This window comes from Mustelus asterias, chromosome 14 (assembly GCF_964213995.1).
Source record: "Mustelus asterias chromosome 14, sMusAst1.hap1.1, whole genome shotgun sequence".
Lineage (NCBI taxonomy): Eukaryota > Metazoa > Chordata > Chondrichthyes > Carcharhiniformes > Triakidae > Mustelus > Mustelus asterias.
Genome location: NC_135814.1, coordinates 103,448,274 through 103,470,081, shown reverse-complemented (window position 1 = coordinate 103,470,081; position 21,808 = coordinate 103,448,274). Strand labels below are relative to the sequence as shown.

General features: G+C 45.6%; 2 protein-coding genes across 2 annotated transcripts in view; one reads left to right on the top strand and one right to left on the bottom strand.

Moving 5' to 3' along the window:
* Positions 1-802, top strand: part of ube2f (ubiquitin-conjugating enzyme E2F (putative)) — a 152,290-nt gene extending 151,488 nt beyond the window's left edge. Inside the window, exon 10 of the mRNA XM_078229062.1 lies at positions 488-802. Within this exon, the coding sequence (XP_078085188.1) occupies positions 488-538 (51 nt within the window). The 3' untranslated portion in view covers positions 539-802. The remainder of the gene's footprint in view (positions 1-487) is intronic.
* A 5,342-nt stretch (positions 803-6,144) lies between these two features.
* On the bottom strand, positions 6,145-20,226 carry ramp1 (receptor activity modifying protein 1). Its single transcript, XM_078227740.1, has 3 exons — positions 20,211-20,226; positions 18,399-18,537; positions 6,145-15,279 (listed from the first exon to the last, which is right to left on the bottom strand). Exons 1-3 carry the CDS (start codon positions 20,224-20,226, stop codon positions 15,024-15,026), a joined length of 411 nt encoding a protein of 136 aa, XP_078083866.1. The 3' UTR covers positions 6,145-15,023.
* Positions 20,227-21,808: the final 1,582 nt, after the last annotated feature.

Below are 21,808 nucleotides of genomic sequence, written 5' to 3'. Positions count from 1 at the left end.
ATGTGACTCCAGAGCCACAGCAATGTGGTTGACTCTCAACTGCCCTCCAAGGGCAACTAGGGATGGGCAATAAATGCTGGCCCATCCGATGATGCTGATCATGTCCCATGAATTAATTTTTAAAAAAAGAAACTGGATGAAATTAGTCAAACATGTCCTTTAACAAATCCACATTATCTTGCTTTTTTTTTAGCAAATAGCTTGTTAATAATCCTGACGTTAGGCTGATTGACCCTGCCGTTGCCCAGCGACCCTGCCGTTGCCCAGCGACCCTGCCGTTGCCCAGCGACCCTGCCGTTGCCCAGCGACCCTGCCGTTGCCCAGCGACCCTGCCGTTGCCCAGCGACCCTGCCGTTGCCCAGCGACCCTGCCGTTGCCCAGCGCACTGCCCATCCCCTTTTCACAGCCGGCTAGATTCCCTAAGGAAGAGCACCTGACTGCCCCCTAGTGTCCTGGATGTCTGACCGTCTCTGTATTCTTCCTGCAGGAGGACTTTCGGAGTAAAGTGCAAGATTATATTAAGCGCTTTGCAAGATGATCACACGAGCTGCCTTATGGGGACACTTTCCTTCAAGCTGTAGAAGCCGAGTCTTCTGTCTTGTGATGTTGATCATCAATTTAACACTGGATTGAGGCAGTCCTGTGACAGTGTTGTTATGAGGAAGAGAGAGGCTGTTGGTGCTACTTTGAATTCTGCGTCAGCACAGCAAGTGATGGGCAACTTTGGGCTAAGATTCACGAATACTTACTCTTATTGTGGCAAAATAGTCGCGTTTTCTTCAATTATAAGGATTGTACAGAGCATCTGGAGTCTGTCTCTTTACTGATTGAATCAAACAAGGACAGTTTTTCTAGTGTAATCTGATGTGGTTTGGAAACCACAATATTTTTGCAACAAAATGTCTTGCAACAGAAGTGTTTGATTGAAATATTAACAGCATGCAGCTTGCAAATATTAAATGACTTGTGTGTGTGAGTGTACGTGTGTGTGAGTGTACGTGTGTGTGAGTGTACGTGTGTGTGAGTGTACGTGTGTGTGAGTGTACGTGTGTGTGAGTGTACGTGTGTGTGTGTGTACGTGTGTGTGTGTGTACGTGTGTGTGTGTGTACGTGTGTGTGTGTGTACGTGTGTGTGTGTACGTGTGTGTGTGTACGTGTGTGTGTGAGTGTACGTGTGTGTGAGTGTACGTGTGTGTGAGTGTACGTGTGTGTGTGTGTACGTGTGTGTGTGTACGTGTGTGTGTGTGTGTACGTGTGTGTGAGTGTACGTGTGTACGTGTGTACACGTGCGTGTGTGTGTGTGTACGTGTGTGTGTGTGTACACGTGTGTGTGTGTACACGTGTGTGTGTGTACACGTGTGTGTGTGTGTGTGTGTGTGTGTATGTGTGTACATGTGTGTGTGTGTGTATCCATACGTACATGTGTGTATACGTACCTGTGTGTGTGTGTGTGTATATATACGTGTACCCAGTGAGCAATACCTGAGCCAGTGTCCCTATCCTCAGGTGGGGGACTGCCTTAAATAAATTGGACGTATTACTTGACCTCACAGCTTGGTCAGTTAATGGATAAAGTTGCTGCAGGTGTGAATCAAATCTTTTTGAGAATTGTAATGCCCTCGCTGAAACTAAGGTTTAAAATGCATGTGATATATATGGCATACTTATAAGTACATATATTACTAAATGTGAAAAATATGCTGTGTACTTGTATGCATGCATATATATTGCTGTATGTGTATTATTTAGTGTACTTGTGTATATGGATATATTGCCGTGTGTAGTGTTTTACAGTGCTCCTGTAAGTGTGTATTTCTTTTCTTTCTCCTAACCACTGAAGTATTGAACAATGAAAGGTGTCCTGCAATGCTGTGTGATCTCTAACAGTCAGTGGCTGTCCCATTCATTTACTAATAATGTCCACTGAATCCATCCCCTCAGGGTAATGTGAGCCCCCCCATCTATACACAGCAATGACTACACCCTCCCAGATATTCACCCTCTGTCACTGACTATATCACTCCTGATGTTAAGATGCTTCCCTCATGCTGTCACTCAGTCTCCCCTCACCCAGTGCCATGTTACTGACTCTACCTTAAAGTTTTTTATTTTTATTTATTAGTCACAAGTAAGGCTACATTAACACTGCAATGAAGTTATTGTGAAATTCCCCTAGTCGCCACACTTTGGCGCCTGTTCGGGTCAATACACCTAACCAGCATGCCTTCCAGACTGTGGGAGGAAACCGGTGCACCCAGAGGAAACCCACGCAGACACGGGGAGAACGTGCAAACTCCACACAGATAGTGACCCAAACCAGGAATTGAACCCGGGTCCCTGGCGCTGTGAGGCAGCAGAGCTAACCACTGTGCCACCGTGACACCCATGCCTCTTGTCACCTTCAGGTACCACACCCTCAGGGACGTTAGTGGCTACGGGCTTCCTTTGGATGAGGTCCGCGGTTATGCCTCACAAATCATGCAGTGGTTTGCTGAGCTTTCTGAAGAATGGCTGACCAAGAAGCTCTCCCGCACTTACTGACCAGCGTCAGGCATAGAGGAAGGATTTACAGGCTGATAACCAACTTTCTGTGACCATCTAGCCCGGGAGTGAGACTTGAACCCAGAGCTTCTGGCTCAGAGAAGCAGGGACGCTACTCACTGCGTCACAAGGCCTCTTGACACTACTCTCTGCTTAAAGTTTTAAAGTTTGTTTATTATTGTCACAAGTAGATTTACATTAACACTGCAATGAAGTTGCTGTGAAAATCCCCCAGTCGCCACACTCTGGCACCTGTTCGGATACACTGAGGGAGAATTTAGCACGGCCAATCCACCTAACTAGCATACCTTTCGGATTGCGGGAGGAAACCGGAGCACTCGGAGGAAACCCACGCAGACTCGGGGAGAACGTGCAGACTCCGCAAACACAGTGACCCAAGCCGGGAATCGAACCTGGGTCCCTGGCACTGTGATGCAGCAGTGCTAGCCACTGTGCCACCGTGTCATCCAGGCTCCTTCACACTATCACTCCACGATTCTACCACCCCGCCGCTCTGTTACCAATTGTATTTCTACTGATAATTTAGTTCCCTTACACTGTCACTCAATAACCCACACACACCCCATGATACTGACCGTATCTCTGCTGGTGGTAATCCAGTTCCTGTCACTTTTGCCCTGGTGTTTATGGCGGTATTACCAAGTGTTCGGAAACTAAGGATGCTGATGCATATGGAAACAGGATCAAAGAACCATCATTTCAGATTGGCTGGCAGAGATGGGCTGAATGGACCGGGTGGCTAAACCCCGAACCATGTTCCTAGTAAGTGCCCTGTAAACCTACTGTATGAACTTTTTGATTGTAAGTGAAGGGTCCCAATCTGTGTACAGCTTCAAAAACCGCCTGAAACTCATTAATGGGGAAAGAGATTTGTTAGTGGATGATGGTGTTTGTGCCTGGCTTCTGATACTGTGCAAGCTATTGAGAAAGTTAGCTCTCACTGACCAAGCGACACGACACCAGTGATTTGTGTAACTGAGATTTAAATGTGTCACTGGATAAAAGCAAATTACTGCGGATGCTGGAAGCTGAAACCAAAAGAGAAAATGCTGGAAAATCTCAGCAGGTCTGGCAGCATCTGTAGCTTCATTTCAGCTTCTCTGCCGTTTGGCCATTCACACCTTCTATTCTGTCTGTGGGCTGCCATTAGCAGCCTTTTCCCCTGGTTTCTGTGGCTATCACTCATCTTTCATTCCCTCACTCTGCAGTATAAAAATCCCCCAGCTTCTGTGCCTTTTAGCTTTGTCAAAGGGTCATCTGGACTCAAAACGTCAGCTCTTTTCTCTCCTTACAGATGCTGCCAGACCGGCTGAGATTTTCCAGCATTTTCTCTTTTGGTTTAAATGTGCCACAGTTGAAGACAGTTAAGTTAAGGGAGGAATTGCAGTCATCCTAAAGCCTATCGCACTGACACATGTAGCTTCCAAAGGAGCCTGCAGCTCCTTCTGTCTGATTATTATAACCTTTCCCTGCCACCTTCATCTCTCCCATCATAAAAATCCTGCCTCCGTGTGAAGCTAGAAGATAAGTGGGCTAAAGATGCTATGTTATTTGTGCGCTTCGTTGGACCTCAAAGTCTTGTTGCAAATTTGTTACATCAAAGGACGAATCGCCCCCACAGCTACCTTTAAAAAGCCAGAAATCAATTCCTATCCCACCAAACAAAACATTTCCCAATAACTTTCCCCCAACTATAAACATTATTTCATTATTACCATTATCTAGGTCAATGTTAGCATGCAAATTGTTTTACATGGTGACATTTTTGCTGATAGATTATTGTGCAGTGAAGGGCGCATGGGGTTTGAAGTCCATATCATATTCTCTCCCTCTCCTTTTCTCTCTCTCTCTCTTTCTTTCCCCCCCCCCCTCCCCCCCGTACTCCCATATGCAGCAGCTCTGCTGAATTTTTACCAGCCGAAACTGCCCAGTCTCCCGCTTAGAATCCTACAGTGCAGAAAGAGGCCATTTGGCCCATCGAGCCTGCACCAACAATCCCATCCCTATAACCCCACATATTTACGGCCCTAATACCCCCTGACTAAGGGGTAATTTATCGTGGCCAATCAATCTAACCCACACATCTTTGGGAGGAAACCAGAGCACCCGGAGGAAACACACGCAGACACGAGGAGAATGTGCAAACTCCACACAGACAGTGACCCGAGGCTGGAATTGAATCCAGGTCCCTGGCACTGTGAAGCAGCAGTGCTAGCCATTGTGCCACCTAATCTCTGCACAAATAGTCAACGGGTATAATAAACAATATGCAATAGGAAACACTTCAATGTGTACTAGGCAGCAGCTGATAGTGAAACAACCCCAGTGTTCACTTTACAATAACTCCAGTAAAAACTGTAAACATCTCCAATGCTGAACAATTCCAGTGTGCACTAAAACAACCACCAACATGGCTTGAAGTAAAATAAAAGCAAAATATTGCGGATGCTGGAATCTGAAACAAAAACAGAAAGTGCTGGAAACCTCAGCAGGTCAGACAGCATCTGTGGAGAGAGATTGGAGCCAACGTTTCGAGTCTGGATGACCCTTCGTCAGCAAAGAGCAAAGAAAATCCAATGTATGCTGTAAATATCAGCCATGTGCACTGTAAAGCAAATAGTATGGATTAAAACCATTAATGTACACTGTAAGGTATCTCAGATATACATCAAAGTATGCCCAGTATACACTGTAAACATCTCCAATGCATACTAACAGAGCAACAGATTAAAACACTTCCCAATGATAGTCCGTGATGTGGTATGGATTTTAATTTGATACATACATTGCTGCATATTCAGTTACTAGTGCATGAGATTGGTATCGTATCAAAGTGGTTACATTACTGGACCAGTAATCCAAAGAACAAGAGTTCAAATCACACTATGTCAGTTTGGAATATAAATTCATTTTGATTTTTAGAGCTCAAAGAATCTGGAATAAAAGGTTGGTATCAGTAATCATAAAGCTGTCAGTTTGTTGCAAAAACCCAAATAGTTCACTGTAATGTCTTACGGGTAAGTCTTTCTTAGACCTGGCCGCACAGTTCCACATCAGTGTGGATGACCGTTCCCTCGCACGTTAAAGATAAAACCTACCAGACTTTGGCATTGAAGTGGGTCGCAGTGAAGGGACAGCCCAGCCCATTGGGTTCTCCTCACTAACATTTGGGGGCCGGTGTTAAGGTTGTAAAAGCAGGGTCAGGAAAGAGCCTGATGAGGTCTTGAATATAGACATAGAATCCCTACAGTGCAGAAGGAAGCCATTTGGCCCATCGAGCCTGCACCGACAACAATCCCACCCAGGCCCTATCCTGCAACCCCACATATTTGCCCTGCTAATCCCCCTGACACTAGGGGCAATTTAGCATAGCACCTAACCTGCACATCTTTGGACACTAAGGGGCAATTTAGCACGGCCAATCTACCTAACCTGCACATCTTTGGACTGTGGGAGGAAACTGGAGCACCCGGAGGAAACCCACGCAGACACAGGACGAATGTGCAAACTCCACACCGACAGTGACCCAAGGCCGGAATTGAACCTGGGTTGCTGACGCTGTGAGGAAGCAATACCATTATTTATGAGTGTCACAAGTAGGATTACATTAACACTACAGCTAAGTCACTATGAAAATCCCCTAGTCGCCACACTCAGTGTATCTTTCGGGTACACTGAGGGAAAATTTAGCACGGCCAATGAACCTAACCAGCACGTCTTTCGGACTGTGGGAAGAAACCGGAGCACCCGGAGGAAACCCACGCAGACACAGGGAGAATGTGCAGACCCCACACAGACAGTGACCCAAGCTGGGAATCAAACCCGATTCCCTGGTGCTTTGAGGCAGCAGTGCTAACCACCATGCTGCCCGTGAGAAAGAGGTAGGGAGTGCTTGGTTATAGATTTCTTCTCAAATTAAAAAGGTTCCCAGTACTGGGGGGTGGATGTCCGCAGATGTTTTCAGCGAGTAATAACCACTATAGAGAGTAATGACACTGAAGAGCAGCATTTGTGGCGAGAATCTTGAATGTGGACAGACATTAGCAGTTTTGAAGTTGAAATTTTTCGAGGCGGAACATACCTGGTTGAATTCTGAAATTTACCCCTTCCCCAATAGCACTCACCTTTTCATTTGTTCTTCACTTCTGGTATTTTCACATTCTAACCATTCTCTCCTGATCTTTATCAGTTTTACAAATCTTGATGGATCTGTCAATCAAATGATTAGGCTGAAGATAGTTACAGGAATATTCGTGTCAGCAGAGGCCTCCTTAACCATCTACCAAACCCTCTCACACTGACAGATGGAGCTGTCCAAGGTTACCTTTGCCCACAGCTATTTAGATCTGATCAGTTTTTCTCTGCCTGCCACTTTCATCTAACTATCATCAGAATGTCACAGAAGTTCCTGTAATGTTGGAGGATGAATGGGCTTAAAAGATGCTGTGGTGGATACACACACATCTGGGTGCTGAGTACTGAAGGGTTTGTTCCAAATTGATTACAGAACTTGTTTATATCAGAGAGGAGTGGTGTCAGTGGTTAGCACTGCTGCCTCACAGCGCCAGGGACCCGGGTTCAATTCCCAGCTTGGGTCACACTCTGTGTGGAGTTTGCACATTCTCCCCCAGTCTGCCTGGGATTTCCTCCGGGTGCTCTAGTTTCCTCCCACAGTCTGAAAAACGTGCTGGTTAGGGTGCATTGGCCATGCTAATTTCTCCCTCAGTGTACCCGAACAGGTGCCGGACTGTGGCCACGAGGTGATTTTCACAGTAACTTAATTGCAGTGTGAATGTAAGCCTACTTGTGACACTAAATAGTGGCACTGCTGCCTCACAGCGTCAGCAACCCAGGTTCAATTCCGGCCTTGGGTCACTGTCTGTGTGGAGTTTGCACGTTCGTCCTGTGTCTGCGTGGGTTTCCACCAGGTGCGTGGGTTTCCTCCGGGTGCTCCGGTTTCCTCCCACAGTCCAAAGACGTGCAGGTTAGGTGGATTGGCCATGCTAAATTGCCCCTTAGTGTCAGGGGCACAAGCTACGGTAAATGCATTGGGTTATGGGGATAAGACCTGGGATTGTGGTCAGTGCTGACTCGATGGGCCGAATGGCCTCTCCTGCACTGTAGGGTTCTATGATTCAGAGCGGCAACCACATTGCTAGTGAGATCAGCTACAATTGCAAAGTTAGAAAGCAAGTAGTCGGGCCATCCGGTTAACCGTCTCTTAATATCTTCCATCTTGTTGGTCTGGAGATGTTTGTGGCCAACTATTTCATCATTGTATTATGCAAACCTCTACCAATTTGTTTTTCAGCAATAATAAGGCGGGAAGGTGGAGTTGGGGAAAATCAGAATAGTTATGATCTCATTGAATGGTGGAGCAAATTCGATGGGCTGAATGGCCTACTTCTGCTCCTATGTCTTATGACTATATTGTGCATTTATTGGTGAGCAAGGCTCAAAATCTATTTCTCCCTTTGTGTCCTCCTATCTGTCAAAAAGTCACCCCCTGGACCTCCATTATTTTCAGAAAATGCTGGAAAATCTCAGCAGGTCTGACAGCATCTGTGGAGAGAGAATCGAGCCAACGTTTCAAAATCCAGACTCGAAACGTTGGCTCTATTCTCTCTCCACAGATGCTGTCAGACCTGCTGAGATTTTCCAGCATTTTCTGTTTTTGTTTCAGATTCCAGCAGTATTTTATCCTCCATTATTTTCCGAGGTTGTGCCCATGTTGTGGATAATTTTAATCAGATAATACTTTATCGTGTCCATTCGCTGTTTCAATTCTAGTGTCAGTTTCACGGTGGCACAGTGGTTAACACTGCTGCCTCACAGCGTCCGGGGTCCGGGCTCGATTCACAGCTTGGGCCACTGTCTGTGCGGAGGCTGCACATTATCCCCATGTCTGCATGGGTTTCCTCCGGGTGCTCCGGTTTCCTCCCACAGTTAGATGCATTGGCCATTGCTGGTTAGATGCATTGGCCATGCTAAATTCTCCCTTAGTGTACCCGAACAGGCGGCACAGTGTGGTGGCTAGGGGATTTTCACAGTAATTTCATTGCAGTGTTAATGTAAGCCTACTTGTGACACTAATAAATAAACTTTTAAAGTTTAAGGGAATCCACCTTCATTTTGGAATTTCTAATTTTATATCTTACTCCCAATTATTTCTCTAACTCTCAGATAAGCTATCTTAACTGTTTCATTAATGTAGAATCATAGACTCCCTACAGTGCAGAAGGAGGCCATTCAGCCCATTGAGTCTGCACCAACAACAATCCCACCCAGGCCCTATCCATGTTTACCCCACTAATCCCTCTAACCTACGCATTCCAGGACACTAAGAGGCAATTTGTTAGGGGACTTTTTTGCATATTGTGTAAGTGTTCAAATTTATTGAGAAACAATATGTATTCTCCTTTGAACCACTTTTACCATGTTATGTTATGTCAATGTGACTACATAGAAGATAGGAGCAGGAGGAGGCCATTCGGCCCTTCGAGCCTGCTCTGCCATTCATTACTATCATAGCTGATCATCCAACTCAATAGCCTAATCCTGCTTTTTCCCCATAACCTTTGATCCCATTTACCCCAAGTGCTATATCCAGCCGCCTCTTGAATGCATACAATATTTTGGCATCAACTACTTCCTGTGGTAATGAATTCCACAGACTCACCACTCTCTGGGTCTCCTCATCTCAGTCCTAAATGGTCTACCCTGAATATGTATTCTTCAATTCATTTTCATCATGCGCTCTACATATTAGCTGTCTCACCTGTAACATTTCACCTTTGTGTACACAGTTGTATCCCAAGGTCATGCAACATGGCGTACCTGCTTCATAGCACCCTTGTTCTTCCTGGCTATAGAGCAATAAGTCAAGTGTAGAGATATTCTGTATGGTCCTGATATTGTGGAGAGTGACTAAGTTGTGGAATACATCACTTCAACACTGGGAGTGAAATGGTCATTTTAAGAAGACTGGTCATGTTACTCCTTGGCATTTCCCCCTCTCTTCATCATCAAGCCGAATGACCGTCCCTGGTACAACGGGAAGCGTGGAAGCACATTGCCAGAGCGGCACCAACCATACCTGAAAAGGATTCTGAATGGGGAAGTTCCAACATTGGACTGCATGCTTGGTAAACAGTAGTAGCAGGATGGAATGGGGCAGAGGTTCTCACAACCCATGGATCAGATCAATGCTCTGCGACCCTGCTACATCCAGTCATGCATGATAGAGAACATCTAATGGGAAGAGGAAATCATCCCTATCCTCGATGTTAGCAGAACTCAGTTCATGAACGCAAAACATAGAAAAGCTAGGAGTGGGAGTAGGCCATTTGGGCAGGTTGTAATACTCAGCACTACCTGGAGCCAGAGGGGCCGAGTAATTGATCCTTCTTGGCTTCCTAGATGTTCCTACCATCACAGGTGCTAATCTTGAGCCATTCTGAATCATTCTAGGTACTGGCAAGAAACAGATGAGTGCAGTGGATGTAACAAATGCTGCAAATCCTTACAACATGCTGGCTTATTCCTAAAGACTTATATTCCAGATTTAACCAAGCTATTAGAGCAGCAATCATCCCAGCCTTGGCATTATATATCCTACATAATCCTATAGGATATAGGATTATATCCTAGGCCTAACTATCTTCAGCTGCTTCATCAATGACAGTCCCTCTGTCTTAAGGTTAGAAGTGGGGCTTTCGCTGATGATTACACAGTGTTCAGGCCACCTCCTAGCTCCTCATGTGATCATATAGGGGGAGGCAATGGCCTAGTGGTATTATCGCTAGACTATTAATCCAGAAACTCAGCTCATGTTCTGGGGACCCGGGTTCGAATCCCGCCACGAATTTGAATTCAAAAATATCTGGATTTAAGAATCTACTGATGACCATGAAACCATTGTTGGAAAAACCCATCTGGTTCACTAATGTCCTTTAGGGAAGGAAATCTGCCGTCCTTACCCAATTGCCGACATGTGACTCCAGAGTCACAGCAATGTGGTTGACTCTTAACTGACCTCGGGCAACTAGGGATGGGCAATAAATGCTGGCCAGCCAGCGACGTTATCCCACAAATGAATAAAAAAATAAACTTGACCATGTCTGTGTGCAGCCAGGCCCAGACAACATGCAGACCTGGTCTGATAAGTGACGACTAACATTTGCACCACGCAAACAAGTGGGAAAAGTACAACCAAACAGGAAAAGATATATATACCAGGAAAATAAGCTACACAGTGGTAAATGGTGTTTAGATATGTGTAGTGCCATGTATAGTGATAGGACCAACGTTGAATATATATATCTATATATATCATTTACACAGATACAATAGGAGGTTGAGACAGAAAAATATCTCGGTGTTATTGTTCATGGGTCCGTCAAGGTTCATAATCAAGTTGAGAATTTAACTAAAGTTCTAGAAGCTCAATACCATTCAAAATAAAGCAGCCCATTCGATTGGCAGACAACCCACCATCTTCACCGATGTAGCTGTGTGCTATCTCTAGGATGCATTCACCGTAGCTTCTTCAACATGGCCTTCCCAATCATCAACCTTTATTGCCTGGAAGGAGAAAAGCAGGAGGTGTATAGGAACACCATCGCCTCCAAGTTCTCAGCCAGGTCACACCCCATCCTGACCTGGACTTGTGTCGCCTTCACTGCCGTTAGCTCGGCCCTGGCACCCTGTAATAGCACCTTCACCAAATGGACTGAAGAACGGGTTCAAGATGGCCCACCAGATCCTTCTAAGGGGAAACTATAGATGGGGAATCGATGCCAAACTTACACGCAATGTTCATAGTGGAGGTGGCAGAGTGGTTAGCACTGCTGCTTCACAGCGCCAGGGACCCGGGTTCGATTCCTGGCTTGGGGTCACTGTCTGTGCAGAGTCTGCACGTTCTCCCCGTGTCTGCGTGGGTTTCCTCCGGGTGCTCCGGTTTCCTCCAATCCGAAAGACGTGCTGGTTAGGGTGCATTGGCCATGCTAAATTCTCCCTCAGTGTACCCGAACAGGCGCCAGAGTGTGGCGACTGGGGGATTTTCACAGTAACTCCATTGCAATGTTAATGTAAGCCGACTTGTGACACTAATAAATAAACTTTAAAACTTTAGCCCAAGAATGAATAGGGGAATCACTTTGCTGAATAAGGAGACTTGTCACTGAAGCCTTTTGTCTTGCTTTGAGAAACACAAAAATGCCAAATATCAAACGGTCATGACAATTTATGCGACAGGTGAAAAGGATGCTGATTGGCCGAGGTGTTGCCTAGGCTTCCAGGGAATTCAAAGAAAGATGTAAGACTTGAAAACACTCCTTTTGTTTGTAGAGATCAGGTCCCTGTGTATGACCATATGCTACTTCTAGCAAGTGTAAGTGAGCCATATTATAAGCTTGACTGATGATCTTAAATTGGTTGTTACTGTAGTTATTAGCATACACAGGAAATAATTCATGATATTGTGTGTCCAGTTAACATCTGATACCGTGTATCCTGAAATAGACAGGCAGAATGGAAAAGGGGATGAGATATCCCTGATCATGCAAGATATAGGCCGGCACAATGGTTAGCACTGCTACCTCACAGCGCCAGGGACCCGGGTTCGATTCCCGGCTTGGGTCACTGTCTGCGCGGAGCCTGCACAATCTCCCCGTGTCTGTGTGGGTTTCCTCCGGATGCTCCGGTTTCTTTCCACACTCCAAAGATGTGCAGATTAGGTTGATTGGCTATGCTAAACTCTAGTGGATACAAACCTAACTTCTCCAACCTTTCCTCATAAGACAACCCACCCATTCAGGTATTAGTCTAACAGACCTTCTCTAAACTGCTTCGAATGCATTCACATCTTTCCTTAAATACTCCAGATGTGGTCTCACCAATGCCCTGTACAACTGAAGCATCACCTCCCTACTCTTGTATTCAATTCCCCTCACAATAACCGATAACATTCTATTAGCTTTCCTGATTACTTGCTGTCCCTGCACACTAGTTTTTTGTGATTCTTTGCGAGGTTTTCCCTGCTTCCTGTACCCTCGATTATTCTGCAGTAACATTTAGCATCTCCTCTTTGCCCTGACCACATCTTTTGTTTCGTTACACATCTCGATATGTCTCGCACTGTCATCCCATTTCGGAGTTAAGCTCACTTGCTTTCCACCGGATCACAGACCTTCCCTTTTGTTTTTTTCTCTTCTTCTCCCACTTCTCTTTCATTTTTTCTCCTCCTCCCATCCCCCCTATCTGTTCTTCACGAAAAATCATGGAGCTGAAATGTTGGCCGGAATTTTATGGGATTTTTTCCAAGTATCGGGCGGGCGTGAAACTGGGAGAGTTCCAGATCCATTTTTTGGGCCCGTTTTCAGCCCCAATCTTATGCACTCTGTCTTTAAAATTTTGGGAGAGTCCGTTTCCTCGCTACAGAAGGCAGTGGGCGGGGCTTAATTCACCCAACAGCCTGTAGAGGGAGCTATTGCACATGCGCATTAGCAGTAGCAGAGCTCTGACAGACACAGAGAGAGTTGTCAGGCCCCTGCTACTGCAGGTAGCTCAACTAGCTCCCTCCCCCCTGCAATTGAGGGGGCTCATGGCCCAAGATGCAGCCCCCGATATCCAGACTGATCGTGGTTTCCCCGTTCATGCAGGTGTTTTCCTCGCTGGAGAGAATGTCTCCGAATGAGGCCATGAAGGTAAATGAGCAGCACTGATCTCATGAAGCAGATGCTGAACAGCATTTGCAGACATGTCAATAAATTAACCAGCCTCTCGCCCATTTGCGGGTGTTGTAAAATCGCGCCGGTCGCAAAAACTGGCGCCATTCGCGCTGGCCGCTTTACGCCCAATTTTACAGCAGTTTCCTGCTGCAAAACCTGGTGGTAAAGTGGTGGTAAAATTCCACCCGTTAAGTCTATTTCTCTCTGAGTGTTTGTAGCATTTTCTGTTTTATTTGCTCTTTAATATTTCAGAGGCTCTGTTGGGTTTTTTAATGTATCTTTAATCACTGTGACAGTTGAACATTTTCCTTAATGATACAATCTTTACAAAGATAATCCTTATCGATTTTCTCTCTCTTTCTCCTTTCTGTCTCGGAGGGGCTGAATGTTCTTGAAGAGCAGGTTCCCTTCATCATGGGCTGGTTCCTACAGTGAGTGCCGGAGGAATCTGACAGCAGGCACAGCCTTACCCTAAGAACCCATCCCAAACTTGCACTTTCTAGCATAGATGATGGAGAGGCAATGACAGCAGAATTCACTATCAATTTTCCACTCCTGCTCAAGGGTGTTGGAAGCAATTGTAAGCCCCCACTGTCACCCTGCTCAAGATCCAATTTTAGCTTAGGTCAAAATGCAAGCAGTCATAGAGCTCAGAAGGAAGCCATTCAGCCCATCAAAGGGCCAGCACAGGTGTGAAAGAACTATCCAAATCGTTTCAACCACTCTTTCACCAAAATTTACCCCTTCAAATATATATCCAGTTTTCTTTTGAAAATGATCAAACCTGCCTCAACCGAAGTTTGACTGTTACATACAAAATAAGAACAGAAGTAGGCCATTCGGCCCCTCGAGTCTGCTCCACCATTCAATGGCTGATTCATTTGAATTTCAAATTCCCATCTACCCTGATAACCTTTGTCCCTGCTTTGAGTGGCTTCAGTACCATCCCAGAACCTCACCTACCAATTCTCATCACGCCTGATAATCCACGTAATGCTTTACTTCCAGAAAGCTGTGTGGACCGGCTCTACAATTTGGGTTTACACGGGCAACTTGAACATCAAAAATAAATAAATCTGGATTAAAATAAAAAGTTGCATTTCGATCGACTTTGTCCATATTTCCTTGGCCAACTTCCTTCCCCCTCTAGATTATTCGCGTCCTGTGGACGTTGGTGGGGTTGATCACATGATCAAATATTTGGCCAATTCATTCAGTCATCAATAAGGAAAACTCAGGTGTAGGAACATGGACAGAAGTTTTCAGGAGTACATCAATGGGTTTTCACACAAATGCATTACTGAGAGAATAAAAAAAATGACATGAATGTCAACACATGCACTGGGCGACTGGTACAGTTTCCACACGAGCGATCAGGCCTTAGTACGATCCAACAGGTAATTTATAAAATCTGTCAACATTTAAGTCACAAACATTTAATGGCCCGGTTCAGATGATTTAAACGTTACTGTGCTGTATGAAGGTTTGAAAGAGACAACCTATTAAACGTGAGCAATATCCCTGAATAGGACCAGTGGATGTCTAAAATGTCTTGAGTGTTCAGACATCGGTGGACCATTCAACAGCGAGTTTGAGACTTCCCTCTCTGCAGTTCGACTTGCTGTTGATGCTCTCCAATGTAGAATTGGCTGCTGAGACGGTATCATTGCTTTACCAGGTCCGGGTTCAAACCCGCGATGTCCTCCGCCATCAGAAGGCATGGCGAAGCCTTTAGACAATGCCTTCGTTCCGTTTACTTCTCCAGACCACAAGAGCCGTCATCAGCAGTGTGATCATCACCGGGACCACAATGAAAGGCCCGACAATGTTGTTGGGGGGATCCCCCAGTGCTCTCCCAGAGACCGAACAGTTTGTAAAGTACTCGCGGTGGATGGTGACAAAGAATTGGTCCACGACTTGGTTTGGCCAAAAGCAGTCCATCTTGTTGGCGATCAGGAATGTGCAGTTGGTGAGATCCCCATAGGAGCTGCAAAGAAAGGGTCAGCACACATTAGCCAGGGTGAGTGCAATGGCCAATACCAAAATCAAACAGGGCGTAGAGGAAAATAAAACTTTTTAAATAAATGATGTCCCATGAAGGAAAATGGAATTGAAGAAGATTAGAATGGAGAGCAGGACCACAATAATCTAAAGAAAAATACTTTGGTGTTTTTCTGATGTGATTTGGCTACCTGTTGAGGTGTGTGTATACCTGAAACTTTAACGAGTATCGTAAGAAGTCTCACAACACCAGGTTAAAGTCCAACAGGTTTATTTGGTATCACGAGCTTTCGGAGCGCTGCTCCTTCATCGGGTCAGTGGAGAGGTAGATTTCACAAACACGGCATATATAGACAAAGACACAATTGCAAGATAATGGTTGGAATCTGAGTTTTTTTAGGCAATCAAGTCTTTACTTGCGAAAAAAGACTCGTATTCCAACCATTATCTTGCAATTGTGTCTTTGCCTATATATGCCGTGTTTGTGAAACCCAACTCTCCACCCACCTGATGAAAGAGCAGCGCCCCGAAAGCTTGTGATTCCAAATAAACCTATTGGACTTTAACCTGGTGTTGTGAGACTTCTTACTGTGCCCACCCAAGTCCAACGATGGCATCTCCACATCATGGCTACCATTGACACCTTTAATGAGTATCTTTCAAGAAATCATGGGCCTGTGTATTTCCAACATTCTTTCATTAACCTCCGTAAGGCCTTATTAAAACCTGCAGATGAACAATGGAAAAAGGGGACCTTAATGAGAATTACAGGAGACTACGCAGCACAGTAAAAATCAGTTGAAACAATCAGATACCCAAAAGCACTGGGCGGCATGGTGGCACAGTGGTTAGCACTGCTGCCTCACAGAGAGCCGGGTTCGATTCTTGGCTTGGATCACTGTCTGCGTGGAGTCTGCACGTTCTCCCCTTGTCTGCGTGGGTTTCCTCCAGGTGCTCCGGTTTCCTCCCACAGTCCAAAGAATTGCGAGTTAGGTAAATTGGCCATGATAAATTCTCCCTAAGTATGCCCGAATAAGCGCCAGAGTGTGGCGACTAGGGGATTTTCACAGTAACTCTATTGCAGTGTTAATGTAAGCCTACTTGTGACTAATAAATAAACGTTAAAATAAGCAGGAAGAGATTTTATATAAAGTGGTATGTGATATTGAATGGGATAGAGTAAACCTTAAGGAGCTGAATTTTCAATCCATATTTCCTACATTACAGTCAATGAACTATTTTTGAAATGTAATTGCTGTTGTAAAGTGCTTTGAGTCAGCCTGAGGTTATGCTACAGAAATATTCCTTCCTTCCTTTATTGTCAGTGTTTATTTGAAGTCATGATGGTCACTGGGCCACCCAAGTCACTCTGTTGAACTGCAGTCCGTGACTGACACAGTATTACAGAAAGAAATCACTTATGACCTTCCCACTCCAGGTCCTAAGCTTCAGTCCCTAAAGTGGTTCATATCTCGACAAGAGCAGGAAAGACTCTGCTCAGGTTGAGTTTATGGCTCTCGGCCAGCCAATGGTTAGGGTTAAATGGACATTAAATGAAGAGTTTGTCTTTTGAGGAACGGTTGAGGACTCTGGGTCTGTACTCAGAGTTTAGAAGGATGAGGGGGGATCGCAATGAAACTTACAGGATATTGCTAGGCCTGGGTAGAGTAGAAGTGGAGAGGATGTTTCCACTAGTAGGAAAAACTAGAACCAGAGGGCACAACCTCAGACTAAAGGGACGATCCTTTAAAACAGAGATGAGGAGGAATTTCTTCAGCCAGAGAGTGGCAAATCTGTGGAACTCTTTGCCGCAGAAGGCTGTGGAGGCCAGGTCATTGAGTGTCTTTAAGACAGAGATAGATAGACTCTTGATTAATAAGGGGATCAGGGGTTATGGGGAAAAGGCAGGAGAATGGGGATGAGAAAAATATCAGCCATGATTGAATGGCAGAGCAGACTCGATGGGCCGAGTGGCCTAATTCTGCTCCTATGTCTTATGGTCTTATGGACATGCATGTCAATACTTTATCAATCATACTGTTATGGTTTGTTAATGTCCGTCGCATTGTTCAGGTTATGAGGAACGGGTGCTGGGTATTAATTGTCGTTGAGCATGTATAAATAGGGGATGCCTGGGACACTGGGCTGAATGGGAAGAGAGCCATGAGACTGAACAGGTCAACAAACTCTCTCCATAAAGAGAAGCTCTGTATCTGGGTTTTGACTTCACCAATTGGCCTGTATCTTGCTAACAATGCAGGCAAGATACATGCACAGATATACGCACACTTGCAGGCAGATAGACAAGCTGCATGCAGATACAAACACACACATCCAAGCCAATAGACACACGTAAAAACACATGTACATGGACATAGATGCATGTACATTCATACTCACACACACTCATGTACAAGTTCCCAGATGTGTACAAACACTTTCCAACATGAACTGTAACCGGGAGTCGGAATGTCGATTGACTTCTAAAATAAATGTTGTTCCCACACTGTAGCAATCTGTAACAGGTGTCGCGCTGCACTGCTTAACTCAGCACAGACCGGGAATGGAAGCTAAGAATCATTTATACAACTCATAGAAGGGCGGCACGGTGGCACAATGGTTGGCACTGCTGCCTCACAGTGCTAGGGACCCGGGTTCGATTCCCGGCTTGGGTCACTGTCTGTGCGGAGTCTGCACGTTCTCCCCGTGTCTGCATGGGTTTCTTCCGGGTGCTCCGGTTTCCTCTCACAATCCCAAAGATGTGTAGGTTAGGGGGATTGGCCATGCCAAATTGCCCCTAAGTGTCAGGAGGACTAGCTAGGGTAAATGCATGGGGTTATGGGGATAGAGCCTGGGTGGGATTGTGGTCGGTGCAGACTCGATGGGCCGAATGGTCTCATTCTGCACTGTAGTGATTCTATGATTCTAACTCAATATACAACAAGGCAGTGCATTCACCCTACAGACCTTTAAGCTTCACTCCTCAAGGAGCTAGCTTGGGGAGATTTGACAGCACGACAATAATGAAAACACTGCAAGTGAAAAAAAAATGTTCCAATAGATTTTCTATCTATTCTCAAGTTTTAAAAAGAATTTCCAAAGTACCTTAATGTCGCTTCCCAGTCGCACCAGAATTTCTGTCCAATATCAGTCATCTGAAACTTGTAAGTCTCCAAGCAAATGTGGTGCACAAGATAGGAGTAATAGGCTTCATTGCAGGCAGCCAGCAGGATGATGTGGTCAGCTGAAAAGAGATATTGATAGCAATCTCAGTATAACCCGAATACACTCAGAACTCACTGCAGAGTCAGGAAGTCGTTGACTCAAGTCTCCGTCCAGAGACCACAAGAGCAAAATACTGCAGGTGGTGGAAATCTGAAATCGGAACAGAAAGTGCCGGAAATACTCACAGTTACCAACATTAACTCGGTTTTTCTCTCCATAGAGGCGACCTGACCAGCTGAATATTTGCAGCTTTTTCATGGATGGCACAGTGGTTAGCACTGCCGCCTCACAGCACCAGGGACCCGGGTTCGATTCCCGGCTTGGGTCACTGTCTGTGTGGAGTTTGCAGGTTCTCCCCGTGTCTGCATGGGTTTCCTCCGGGTGCTCCGGTTTCCTCCCATAGTCCAAAAGACGGGCTGGTTAGGCAATGCTAAATTCTCCTTCAGGGTACCCGAACAGGCGCCAGAGTGTAGCGACTAGGGGATTTTCACAGTAACTTCATTGCAGTGTTAATGTTAGCCTACTTGTGACACTAATAATAATAATACAGCATTGTTCTGGGACGGTTCAAATCTATTCCAATAAATGTGGGCTTCTTGTGGTCAAAGAAATACCAATGCACTTGCAAAACAGTTAAAATCAGGTATTCCAATTATAACTAAGGCAGTCGAGAAACAGTCACTCGCTCGTAGAGAATTTGAACATTGCTGGAAAAGAGAGACCTGTTGCAACAACTTTTTGTCTTGCGCTCATCTGGAAAAATGCAAGAATACCAAATTTCAAACAGTCACAACTTAAATTGCTTTGCTGAAAAAAGGAGACAGCCTATCAAAGCTTTTCATCTTGCACTCATCAGGATAGCTCGCGAGAAATCAAACTGAGACAGGGAACAGCAACAGACCTCCGAATGGACCTGCTCAGTGAAGTTTTAAAGTTTAAAGTTTATTTATGAGGGAGAATTTAGCACGGCCAATGCATCTAACCAGCCCGTCTTTCGGACTGTAGGAGGAAAGTGGAGCCCCCGGAGGAAACCTGTGCAGGCACGGGGAGAACGGGCAGACTCCACTCAGACAGTGACCCAAGCCGGGAATCAAACCTGGGTCCCTGGTGCTGTGGGGCAGCAGTGTTAACCACGGTGCCAGTGTGGTGCCCGATATGTGAAACCCATGTGGGTTTTGTCCGGATGCTCCGGTTTCCTCCCACAGACCACAGAAGTGTAGGTTGATTAGTTTGGCCATGATCAATGCATGACGTTAGGGAAAAGTAGTTGGGGGGGGGGGGGGCGGAACTGAGTGGGACTCACTTTCAGAGAATAGGCACAGGCTCGATGGGCCGAATGGCCTCCTTCCACACTGTAGAGATTCTACGGATGCTGAATGCTGCTATTGTTCTCAGAGTTTCAGGTTTAGAAGGCTGCAAGCACACACTTTGCTCTGTTTTCCTGTAGCTTCTTTCTCCGACAGGTCACCGGAATGAAGGTGGAGGTGATAGCTCGAGAGGCCGCTCCACATCGAGCAGGGCTGACCAGGACTCTCCTACCATCTGCCATAGGCGTGCAGGAAGGATTTGCAAGTTGTCAATCAACCCCCCTCCCCTCAACCCCGGTCGCATCACGGACACACCTTCTGTGGCCAATGTGTCCAAAAGTGGAATTGTAACCGGGAGCTTCTGGTTCAGAGGTCGGGACATTACCCACAAGAACCGCCATCTTAGCTTAATCGAAGGATAAGTATAAGAGCAAGATGCTGCAGAATCTGAAATAAAAACAGAAAATGCTGGAAAATCTCAGCAGGTCTGACAGCATCTGTGGGGAGAGAATCGAGCCAACGTTTCGAGTCTGGGTGACCCTTCGTCAGAGCTGAGAGCAAAGAGAATCCAGTAAGAGTTTTAACAACACCAGGCTAAAGTCCAACAGGTTTATTTGGTAGCAAAGAGAATCAGCAGAGATTTATACTATTGGGGAGGGGATGTAGAATTGGATAAAGGGAATGTAAATGAGGATACAGAAGGCTGAGAAGGTGCTAAGAGTGTTCAATAAATGATCAGAATGCAAGAACGGCAGAACAGATTGTTAAAGTACTGCCTGAGGAATGTGGCAGTTGGATTGAATTTAGCACGGCCAATGCACCCTAACCAGCACGTCTTTCAGACTGTGGGAGGAAACTGGAGCACCCGGAGGAAACCCACACAGACACGGGGAGAACGTGCAAACTCCACACAGACAGTGACCCGAGCCCGTATTCGAACCCGGGTCCTTGACGCTGCGAGGCAGCAGTGCTAACCACTGTGCCACCGTGCCGTCTGAAGGGGGAGCGGGGGGGAGGGTGTGGAGAGAAGGAGAGCTGGAATGGAGAAGTGGAAAAATGGAAGTGAGAAAAAAGGGTGATAAAACGGATGAATCAGACGAAATGGAAACGGGGTGAAGGTGGAGGAGGGAGTTCGTGCTCTGAAGTTGTTGAATTCAATGTTGAAAACCTATTTCCACTGATTTTATTCCATTTCATCATCCTTTTTTTTTTCCATTTTTCCACTTTGCATCCACTCTCCTTGCCCCCCCCACCCCCCCTTCAGGGTAACTGCCACATTCCTCAGGCAATCCTTTAACAATCAGTGCCTCTGTTCTGCCATTCTCGCAATCTGATCACTTATTGGACATTCTTAGCGCCTTCTGCGTCCCTTCTCCCTTCCCTTTGTCCAATTCCACACCACCGCCACCCCCCCCCCCCTCCCCCCCCCCCAACCACTCCCCAATAGTATAAATCTCTGCTGACTCTCTTTGCTCTCAGCTCTGATGAAGGGTCACCCAGACTCGAAACGTTGGCTCTATCCTCTCCCCACAGATGCTGTCAGACCTGCTGAGATTTTCCAGCATTTTCTGTTTTTGGTGTCGAAGGATATTCAGTTCTCTGGAAAGGCGGTGGAAAGAACTATAAGTGAATCCAATCTGAGAGAGACACACAATAGCGTTGCTGTTAACAGTACAAAATAGAATTACGAGGAGTGTAAAATGTTTAATGGGAGCAGGAGAGGGTCTAGGATGACAAGTGAATGCGAGACAGGTTAGCTGATAAAGAAATAATGAGGGTTTTTATAAGCACATTATAAAATGCTATTACTTTTCATTTGCTTATTAAAAACAACTTACAATTTCTGCTGCTGGGTTTTATCTATATTCCTTTCACATCTCTTCCCAATGTTTAAAAGTTTATTAATCAGTGTCACAAGTAGGCTTACATTAACACTGCAATGAAGCTACTGTGAAATTCCCCGACATTTGACCTTTTATTTAT